Below are 11,481 nucleotides of genomic sequence, written 5' to 3'. Positions count from 1 at the left end.
TTCACCTAATTAGGGGGAGACACTGAAGGGAGAAGAGATGAAGAACTTAATGAAACGGTGATCTGATGCAATCACACGCCCAGGCATCTGCTTTGCAGGCTGTAATGGCTGCCTTATTTGGGGTGTGGGGGGGGGGGGGGTGCCTCGTTGTCATGCCATCGCCATGTGATCTTGCCTCGATGCCAAAACCCTTTGAGGGGGTTGTGAGGGGGGGAGGGGACAGAAGGGTATAGAGGGGTATATGCGCGTGACATCATCATCATACCTGGAAGTTATGCGGGAACGCCTACTGAGTGGCAAAAAACGACTTTCTGGCCTTGACAGCCCATACAGTTGGAGGCCATCGATATTGTCCTTTTCTTTTTGCTGAGGTTTGCGTGATCTGCGCAAAAGGACAGTTAACCCATTTTGGGCGGGAACCCCTTATGGTGTTTTAAACATTATGTTATAATTTAGCTATTGAAAAATAGCAGCTCTACAAGCTCATAGCGCGCCACCGAGTGGCGCGCTACGACCTTGTAGTTCTGCTATTTTTTTAAATTCGTGAAAATATTTATTTCAGAAAACTGGAGGATTTAGAAGGATTTTTTAAAATTTTGAGGTCAGGCCTAAATGGGTCAAATGATAAGGGACAATATCGGTGGCACCCAACTGTACATTCAAACAGAAAAGTGTTACCGTCGATGATACCGATGAAAGCTCTGTTCCATTCTGGTCAAACAGAGTCAGGGTGCTGATGTTGTGCATGTTGGCTCGCTGGAAACACTCTGCTACACCAGGGGGTCTAAAATTGCACTTGAGTGCATGGGTTCCAAATGGCCCCTGTACAGGTGTGTAACTCTGAGAGTGTATACAAAGTATACATTTGTACAGCCCCAGAGTTAAGGGGGTGCTTGAAATGAAAGTTTGAGAACCACTGTAGTGTACACTAAATGGAACAGAGCCTTAATTAGTATCGGTACCACCTGTGAAGGAAGTATAGCAAAGGGGCCCGGAAGTAGGAAGAGTTCTTCTTTCTTCCAAAATGGCTGCTGTGCATATACCCATAGATTAAAAGATCACACCCGTGTGAACTGAGTGGTGCAAGGTCTTATATAGTCTGATCAGCTATGTCAGTGACGTCACACACTAACCATAGTAACCATGCTCACCTTTGCATAGACACGTAGGTATACAGGTACACAAACATACAGACAAAGCTGGTTGTTGGAGTGGTTTGCACCACTCAAAAAAAATACATGCCTCATTGGCCGCTGCAGTTTTTTGGGAGCGATGTGTGTTAAGGGGCGGAAGAATTTACACTGGGAGAGGAAGTACGACGGAAGTGTGGAAGGCACGTTACGTCACGCTGCCACTCAAGTGATTATACTGGCCAATCACAGCGCATCTTTTCCGGGACGTATCAGACCCGAACATGCGCTCTGCCTCTGTGACACACACTCATGCTTCTGCGGGGCTTCGCAAGGAATCTCGGAAAAGTTTTCCCCCCTCTTGAGCACATACGCTCCAGAGCCGGAAAGGGCGTCTAAATATGTCTATGCATATACCCTATTAGGAGGGAGGGTAGAGAAGGCGCCAGGTGGACTGCCTCCTGGATGGACTATACAGTTGGAGGCCATCGATATTGTCCTTTTCTTTTTGCTGAGGTTTGCGTGATCTGCGCAAAAGGACAGTTAACCCATTTTGGGCGGGAACCCCTTTTGGTGTTTTAAACATTGTTATAATTTAGCTATTGAAAAATAGCAGATCTACAAGCTCATAGCGCGCCACCGAGTGGCGCGCTACGAGCTTGTAGGTCTGCTATTTTTGAAAAATCGTGAAAATATTTATTTCAGAAAACTGGAGGATTTAGAAGGATTTTTTTAAAATTTTGAGGTCAGGCCTAAATGGGTCAAATGATAAGGGACAATATCGGTGGCACCCAACTGTAGTTGGGCAGCACGGTGTTCAAATGAATGAACATTAAGAGACGTCGAGGTTCCCAGTGCACAGCAGCACGTTGGAACGGCTCCAGCTCTTGCCAGCTGCGACGTTCTTGTTTACAGGCCACTACCTGCTGCTGGAGAAGTCTGCTGCTTATACAGTATAGGTCTCCTTCCTGGAAAGTATCATCAGGCCAGGGCCCCATGGTCAGGGGCCCATGGTCAGGGGCCCCATGGTCAGGCAGAGAGCATCAGGCCAGGGCCCCATGGTCAGGGGCCCATGGTCAGGGGCCCCATGGTCAGGGGCCCCATGGTCAGGGGCCCCATGGCCAGGGCCCCATGGTCACGGGGCCCCATGGCCAGGGCCCCATGGTCAGGCAGAGAGCATCAGGCCAGGGCCCCATGGTCAGGCAGAGAGCATCAGGCCAGGGCCCCATGGTCAGGCAGAGAGCATCAGGCCAGGGCCCCATGGTCAGGCAGAGAGCATCAGTACCAGGGCCCCATGGTCAGAGGGCATCAGTACCAGGGCCCCATGGTCAGGCAGAGAGCATCAGTACCAGGGCCCCATGGTCAGGCAGAGAGCATCAGTACCAGGGCCCCATGGTCAGAGGGCATCAGTACCAGGGCCCCATGGTCAGAGGGCATCAGTACCAGGGCCCCATGGTCAGGCAGAGAGCATCAGTACCAGGGCCCCATGGTCAGAGGGCATCAGTACCAGGGCCCCATGGTCAGGCAGAGAGCATCAGTACCAGGGCCCCATGGTCAGGCAGAGATCATCAGGCCAGGGCCCCATGGTCAGGCAGAGAGCATCAGGCCAGGGCCCCATGGTCAGGCAGAGAGCATCAGGCCAGGGCCCCATGGTCAGGCAGAGAGCATCAGGCCAGGGCCCCATGGTCAGGCAGAGAGCATCAGGCCAGGGCCCCATGGTCAGGCAGAGAGCATCAGGCCAGGGCCCCATGGTCAGGCAGAGAGCATCAGGCCAGGGCCCCATGGTCAGGCAGAGAGCATCAGTACCAGGGCCAGGGCCAGGGCCCCATGGTCAGGCAGAGAGCATCAGTACCAGGGCCAGGGCCAGGGCCCCATGGTCAGGCAGAGAGCATCAGGCCAGGGCCCCATGGTCAGGCAGAGAGCATCAGTACCAGCGCTGATACAGTTGTTGTTTTTCCTACAGTGTAAAACGTATAGTCCAGTGGGAAACTTGGGTTCGGTTCAGCTTTGGAAACACAAACGATAAAACTTTGAAGTCACATTTTCCTGTACAATAAAAGCAGCCATAGATCATATTGCATCGCTTCCAGCACAAATTCGGCAATCTGATCGTGGACGGGAGCGGCCTCCGTCAATATGATGTGCTGTTGTGTGAGGTACATCATACACATACAAATCATTTTGTCGACGGGGACGGGGAGTATTTGTGAACTGAAGTGCACATGCAGGCTCACTGATGTCTACCGTGTTCTCTCTGTAGTGACATGCTCTCTTATCTTGTTGTGCATTCTGCTTCTGTTTCTCCGACAGGAAACTACAAAGGGATGTGTAAACAGATAGACCACTTTCCTGAAGACACGGATTACGAAGCAGACCCCTCCGAGTACTTCTTACGTGAGTATCAATCTCGCTAGGATGCACGCAGAGAAATAAACAAAATAAACAAAATGGTCTATCAAAGACAGACATTGGTCTATCAAAGCAATCAAAGATAGGGACGTATCGACTCGTGTAAAAGCTATTTTAGCAGACAATGACCTCAAGTAAAAATGTAATCACTCCACCCTCTATCTCATGTTCACTTGACATTTCTTCCCGATATTTCACATTCACAGTTATGGCCCACTTTTCTCCATCTCAGATGTGAGCACAGTGCCAGTAAATGCTCTAAGAAGCTCTACCCTGCTTTTAACGAGAGTCTGCCCAGGCCGAGCGCTGCCAAGCAGCTCGTCTGTTTTTACTGCCTGGCCGTGTGTAATGTAACGTGCAGTGTTACAGTCAGCTGTGTACCCTGTAAACACAGCTCATTGATTTCTGCTCTCTTTTCCTCTGTGCAAGCAAGACAGCGATGGGGTGTCAAACTAGCTTGCCTGCTAATCCTCAAAAGGACTGAAAGTCCCTTGATGTGGTGGGATATATCATACATACTGTACGGTATCATGATATTGTGTCAAAACTCTGGCTTGTCAGGAACAACATCGTGGTTTGGATTTCAGGTTTTGTTATACTGTAAGACAGTCAATGACATCAATGATAAACTGAGAAAGATCCTAGATGGTAAACAACTGTAATGAGGCAAGTGATTGAATAACAAATGCTTCCTACGCACAGATATCTTCCAATAAGGACCCTTCCCTCTCCCACGGTGTAGAGACCATGGCCCAATAAGGACCCTTCCCTCTCCCTCGGTGTAGAGACCATGGCCCAATAAGGACCCTTCCCTCTCCCTCGGTGTAGAGACCATGGCCCAATAAGGACCCTTCCCTCTCCCTCGGTGTAGAGACCATGGCCCAATAAGGACCCTTCCCTCTCCCACGGTGTAGAGACCATGGCCCAATAAGGACCCTTCCCTCTCCCTCGGTGTAGAGACCATGGCCCAATAAGGACCCTTCCCTCTCCCTCGGTGTAGAGACCATGGCCCAATAAGGACCCTTCCCTCTCCCACGGTGTAGAGACCATGGTCCAATAAGGACCCTTCCCTCTCCCTCGGTGTAGAGACCATGGTCCAATAAGGACCCTTCCCTCTCCCACGGTGTAGAGACCATGGCCCAATAAGGACCCTTCCCTCTCCCACGGTGTAGAGACCATGGCCCAATAAGGACCCTTCCCTCTCCCTCGGTGTAGAGACCATGGCCCAATAAGGACCCTTCCCTCTCCCTCGGTGTAGAGACCATGGCCCAATAAGGACCCTTCCCTCTCCCTCGGTGTAGAGACCATGGTCCAAGGACCCTTCCCTCTCCCACGGTGTAGAGACCATGGCCCAATAAGGACCCTTCCCTCTCCCACGGTGTAGAGACCATGGCCCAATAAGGACCCTTCCCTCTCCCACGGTGTAGAGACCATGGCCCAATAAGGACCCTTCCCTCTCCCACGGTGTAGAGACCATGGCCCAAGGACCCTTCCCTCTCCCGCGGCCAGCCTATATAGTGGCTTTAAAGCAGAAGTCAGAATGTGTCCGTCTCATCTCATCTCCATCAGGACGGACAGTAAAGAACCGAGGCAGTGTGTGCCAGTGCCGCGGATTAAGCCCTGCCAATTAGGCTCCGTTTGACTGGCTGCTCTGAGCGGTTGCACGTGTCCGTATGTATGTGCCAGAGAGAGTGGTTATGATAACAGCTCTGTTAATGATTCTATAACAACGCTGGAGCCTTAACGAAGGCGGATCAGCCTTAGCGAGGCATCTTCCCCTCCGTCGCTGGAGATGACATGATGCAGAGTCACACAGGGAAGAGGCCGCACTGCGCTGGCCTTCGGACCATGCGAGGACCATGTATCCAACGCGGGCGAGCGAGAGCCTGTGTGTTAACCTCTTCTCCGGCTGTGATTGGAGGAGAAGGCCGCAGTGCTCCCAGTGGCTTGCCAATTAGGACACTCACATCCATAAATATTTCAGCCTCCTTCCTATATAGGTCAGGCCTCTCTCTATCATTCTCTCTCTCTCTCTCTCTCTCTCTCTCTCTCTCTCTCTCTCTCTCTCTCTCTCTCTCTCTGTCTGTCTGTCTGTCTGTCTTTCTGTCTGTCTCTCTCCTGATCTGGCTCTCTTCCCCATCGCCCCTCTTTTTACGACATGGCTGAAGGCAGAGAGCCTAGAAGAGTGGTTCTCAACCTGTTACTGCAAAAGTAATCAACAAACTTACTATAAAAACTGGTGAAACATTGGTCAAATTGTCAAATAATATAAGAAAGAAAAAGTGAAAATAGCTGATCTACAAGCTCACAGCGCATTGCGAGGCGTTGTAGATCTGCTGTTTTCACAATATTCAAAATAAATCTCAACGGAACTCCTACAATTGCAAGTGCTTCTTAGGGTGGGGGTCTCCAGTTCAAAATGTCATTATTTTGGGGGTCCCAGCCTGAAAAGGTTGAGAACCACTGGTGTAGAACAGGGTGTGTCTGTACTGTACTGTCTGTATGCCTGTATGTATGTCCCCACAAAAGTAGACCAATCATACAATTTACAATTTAGGCATTTAGCAGACGCTCTTAATCCAGAGCGACTTACATTAAGCAAGAACAAAAAACATGGGAATACATCACATATATAAACAGCATTTATCAAGAAACATGCGTCAATATCACAAAACATCATATCAGTGCCGGGTATACTGTACCCTGCTGTAGCAGGGAACGGACTTAACAGTATACTGATTGACACCACAATGAACGAATCGTTTTGCAAACTGATCACTGCATTGTGATTCGTGCAGCTCCATTCATGGCCGGTACGCCTTACCATCGTGCTAGTATTCGACATGGTAAACATTGGATATAGGGACGCCGCTTCGTTATTAGAGTTCTACAGTTGGAGGCCATCGATATTGTCCTTTTCTTTTTGCTGAGGTTTGCGTGATCTGCGCAAAAGGACAGTTAACCCATTTTGGGCGGGAACCCCTTTTGGTGTTTTAAACATTATGTTATAATTTAGCTATTGAAAAATAGCAGATCTACAAGCTCATAGCGAGCTTGTAGGTCTGCTATTTTTGAAAAATCGTGAAAATATTTATTTCAGAAAACTGGAGGATTTATAAGGATTTTTTTAAATTTTGAGGTCAGGCCTAAATGGGTCAAATGATAAGGGACAATATCGGTGGCACCCAACTGTACCTTTTGTCACCTTTCTGGACATGAGAGTACAAAAGACTACCACGTGCTTCCATGTTTACACATATCTGCATGGATGGGTCCATTTTTACAGTGTCATGGTTAAATTAAGATGTTGCAGTGCTCGTGTGTGCATGCGCGTGCGTTTATAGATTATAGTATACATGTTTGGGTTTTGCACCAGTGCATCACGAGGTCACAGAGGACACATTGCAACATTACTACAGGCAGGTGTCTGTCGGAGCGCTGTGTGTGTGTGTGTGTGTGTGTGTGTGTGTGTGTGTGTGTGTGTGTGTGTGTGTGTGTGTGTGTGTGTGTGTGTGTGTGTGTGTGTGTGTGCAGGTGTCGGAGCGCAGGGCGTGTCACAGCTGTCAAGCATCTGACCTCTGCAGTGGTGGAAAAAAAGTATACTCAAATGTTTTACTTTAGTTAAAGTATCAATACTGCAATGTAGAAATACTCTGTTACAAGTAAAAGTCCGTAATTCACTTGAGTAAAATTACAAAAATATTGGCATCAAAATGCACCTAAAAGTACCAAAAGTAAAAGTACTCGTTATGCAGAATGTCTCATTTCAAGTTTTCAAATGCAAAACGCATTGTGAGCTTGTAGATCGGCTATTTTTTAAATGGCCGAAATGTGAGCGAGAGAGTCGCCATGCCGAACGTTGCGAAGTCAGCTTCAGCCGACTCAGCGCTGTTGGAGTTAGAATGGTACAGTTGGAGGCCATCGATATTGTCCTTTTCTTTTTGCTGAGGTTTGCGTGATCTGCGCAAAAGGACAGTTAACCCATTTTGGGCGGGAACCTCTTTTGGTGTTTTAAACATTGTTATAATTTAGCTATTGAAAAATAGCAGATCTACAAGCTCATAGCTCAGAGCTTGTAGGTCTGCTATTTTTGAAAAATCGTGAAAATATTTATTTCAGAAAACTGGAGGATTTAGAAGGATTTTTTAAAATTTTGAGGTCAGGCCTAAATGGGTCAAATGATAAGGGACAATATCGGTGGCACCCAACTGTATATCATCTGTGCATTCCGTCTCATGCCATAGTTCTTGTCTAGCTTTCAATGCTATAACAAGGTCAAGGCCTGCACTCTTAGGCCTCACTCACACGGTCGCTGCAGATTGCTCTGTGCTTGCTGTATACAAAGGGTGTGACACAGCTTGCCCCAATGCATTTCCAATGGGAGTCACATGGTCTGACATGACACTCACAGCATTCATACAGCAAGCATGCAGCAATGCATTAAAGGTCTGAGTGAGGCCTTACACAGTGGTAAACATTTTGAGTGCCTGCTTCAAACACCATGAAAAAAAACACGCTTGTATGATGAATTTATTCTTAGAAATTCAGAAATAGGCAATTCATTTAATATTTGGCAATTCATCTGTGAATTGACTTGACTTAACAGTTTTTTTTTTAAAATATTTTCATGTATTCTCAAAATACAAAAAAATACGTATTTGTATCTCAAATACATTTCTCAGTCATTTGTATTTAGTTTTTTGACCCAGCATTTGTAATTTGTGTCAAAACTTTTTGATGCATTTCATTTTTCACCCATCTGTGTCTATTTCCATAATGAGGGGTTTCTCAGCACCTCCAGGGGAGCAGATAGAGGCCTGTCTGCGGCATGGTGGTGAGGAGGAAGGAGATATAGTTATGCAACAGAAATGATGTCACCTCGGGTTAATACCGGCTAGAAATGACATCACACTGTAGTCTCAATGGGAAGTATAGGCAATTATCGCCCATACTGTAGGTTGAACCTGCAATGTTGTTGTTGTTGTCGGGCGGACACCTTGTTTTGTCCAAAACAAGTTTTGTTTCAGGAATAAAAATAAAAACTGCTCCAATGCAATGCAATGACCAATGCACACACAAACAGACTTAACCACTACTTAACTATTATGGCGACACTCTTGTATGCCCAAACAGCCCAACGTGTTTTTGCCATTTTTGACCTGCCCATTTGTGCGCACAAAAGGTTTTGAAAACCACTTGTGTAAACGGTGGTCGATTTGGGTGTCCAAGTCATTCTCATTCTGCACTGTTCATGTTACAGTGCCAAGCAGTAGCAGCTTTTCTGACACATACTGTTCTCAACATTGAGGGGACATTCCAGCGATGTCATCATCATACTGAACAACAGAGATGCGGGAACATCAATGCTTTGCTCCAGTTTGGTGAATGCTGAGCAAATAAAGGAAAACCGTCTCACCGAAAAGGGCTCTACTGTGAACTGAACGTTGGTTAAACATATCTTCGCTGTCGGCTGGAAACCTTGTATGTCCGAAACCTGTACTTTTGAGAAAATGGAAAAATGAACCATGTGTTTGATCTAACAGGAATCATTATTTAGTTACACGCTCTTTATAATATAGTGGATGTACAAGTACATTTTATCAGCTATTTTCGCAACTTTTCCGTGACACTGTCAGTACAATGACATGGCATTCATTTACAGTATTAGTCTAGTAGCCAAAAAGTGAACCCGGACATGTTGAGTACACCAAGGTTTTATGTTAGAAATGTTTAGTATGGGTCCCCAGCATGTAGAAACTGCCAGATGCTAACTTGCATATGTTGAGCAATTTTCATAATTGGCATAATATGTGACCATACCATTAACAACCTATAGAAGGCAAAATATTCAAAATTTCATCATGCTTTATCTAGCATGTGATGTGTCAAACTAGGGGGTTTTCATGATGCTGAATCCATTCCAAGCATTAGTTATGCAAAAAAACACATTCATTGGGCTTAAAACGGCCATGCCCACTTGCCCAAATGTGCTGACATCATCAATTTGTGATGACGGCATTGGCCGTTTTTAGCCCAATGAGTGTTTTTTTTGCAAAACTAATGCTTGGAATGGATTCAGCATCATGAAAACCCCCTAGTTTGACACATCACATGCTGACTGACATTGAACATTGGAACATAAAAAATGCATTTCTGTTTGCCCTTTAAGCGTTGTAAACAAATTGCACGTATACAAAGAAAGAATTGACATATTTGCGTGAGCTTGTAGATCGGCTATTTCCCGATTATTATTATTATATATATATTTTTAAATGTATTCACATTTCAACATGGAAACATTATGCAAAAATAACTGCGATTGTTATCTCAAATAATTACGATTAGGCAATTATGTAATAATTGTGACAGGCCTACAACACACAGGGTTATATAAGCCAGCTGAGGCACACACACGCTAAAGCGCCAGTGGGTTTTTAGATCATGCTGTGGCGGAGCTCCCATCATCCACTGCTCTACTGGGCGCTAAGCAGCTGAGAGAGAAGAGAAGAGAGGAGAAGAGAGGAGAAGAGAGGAGAACAGAAGAGAACAGAGGAGAACAGAAGAGAACAGAAGAGAACAGAAGAGAAGAGAAGAAGAGGAGAGGAGGAGAGGAGAGGAGAAGAAAACGCCCCGTTATGCAAGCTACTAATACCAGTAGCACACAAACAGCAATTCACCAGGAGCCACTAGTACAAAGGAGAGAAAGCGTGTGGGAGAGAGAGACGAGAAAGATAGAAATGTTGTTTGCGCATGTGTGTTTTCACACACGTGTGTGACTGTGTGTGTGTGTGTGTGTGTGTGTGTGTGTGTGTGTGTGTGTGTGTGTGTGTGTGTGTGTGTGTGTGTGTGTTCACTGACATTGATGACGGAAGTGCCGTACTGAGATGGCTGATGCGTCTTGCAAGACATGCATACGTCATACGTGATCACCGAAAGGATTTGCTTTACTGTAGGCAGTGGTGGGAAAAGTACTCAAATGTTTTACTTAAATTAAAGTATCAATAATACAATGTAGAAATACTCTGTTACAAGTAAAAGTCCGTAATTCTAAATTTACCTGAGTAAAACTAAAAGTATGAAAGTATTGGTATCAAAATGTACGTAAAGTGTCAAAAGTAGAAAGTAGGTCCCATTTCACAAGTTTTCAAATGTAGAACAATCTTTTGAAAATAGCAGATCTACGCATTGTGATCCGAGATGTAGTGGAGTAGAACTAAAAGTACTGGAAATTGGAAATACTCAAGTAAAGTAACAAAAAGAAAATACCTCAAAATTGTACTTAAGTACAGTACTTTTGTTTTGAGTACATGTACTTAGTTACATTATACACCAGCTGACTGTAGGAGGATCAGAGCCTGTGTGAACCCAGGGCCGCAGTGCAGACTGGACACTAGACTAAACTGGCTCTGGTGTCACCCGATAAAATCAATTGGTCTGGGGCAGGAGTCAGGACACACAGGGCCTGTTGGACACCAGTGGTCTGGGGCAGGAGTCAGGACACACAGGGCCTGTTGGACACCAGTGGTCTGGGGCAGGAGTCAGGACACACAGGGCCTGTTGGACACCAGTGGTCTGGGGCAGGAGTCAGGACACACAGGGCCTGTTGGACACCAGTGGTCTGGGGCAGGAGTCAGGACACACAGGGCCTGGTGGACACCAGCGGTCTGGGGCAGGAGTCAGGACACACAGGGCCTGTTGGACACCAGTGGTCTGGGGCAGGAGTCAGGACACACAGGGCCTGTTGGACACCAGTGGTCTGGGGCAGGAGTCAGGACACACAGGGCCTGTTGGACACCAGTGGTCTGGGGCAGGAGTCAGGACACACAGGGCCTGGTGGACACCAGTGGTCTGGGGCAGGAGTCAGGACACACAGGGCCTGTTGGACACCAGTGGTCTGGGGCAGGAGTCAGGACACACAGGGCCTGTTGGACACCAGTGGTCT

The 11,481-nt window shown here is 46.8% G+C and overlaps 1 protein-coding gene across 1 annotated transcript in view; it reads left to right on the top strand.

Moving 5' to 3' along the window:
• The window catches only part of cacng2a (calcium channel, voltage-dependent, gamma subunit 2a), a gene marked incomplete at both ends in the record, with an annotated part of 86,457 nt that overhangs the window by 43,140 nt on the left and 31,836 nt on the right, over nt 1-11,481 (top strand). The window contains one exon of the mRNA XM_079521167.1: nt 3,441-3,524. Within this exon, the coding sequence (XP_079377293.1) occupies nt 3,441-3,524 (84 nt within the window). The remainder of the gene's footprint in view (nt 1-3,440; nt 3,525-11,481) is intronic.

The sequence above is a fragment of the Electrona antarctica genome, assembly GCF_951216825.1.
Source record: "Electrona antarctica genome assembly, chromosome: 14".
Classification (NCBI taxonomy): domain Eukaryota; kingdom Metazoa; phylum Chordata; class Actinopteri; order Myctophiformes; family Myctophidae; genus Electrona; species Electrona antarctica.
The sequence above is the reverse complement of the archived record's forward strand: the minus strand, read 5'-3'. Positions and strand labels throughout refer to the sequence as shown.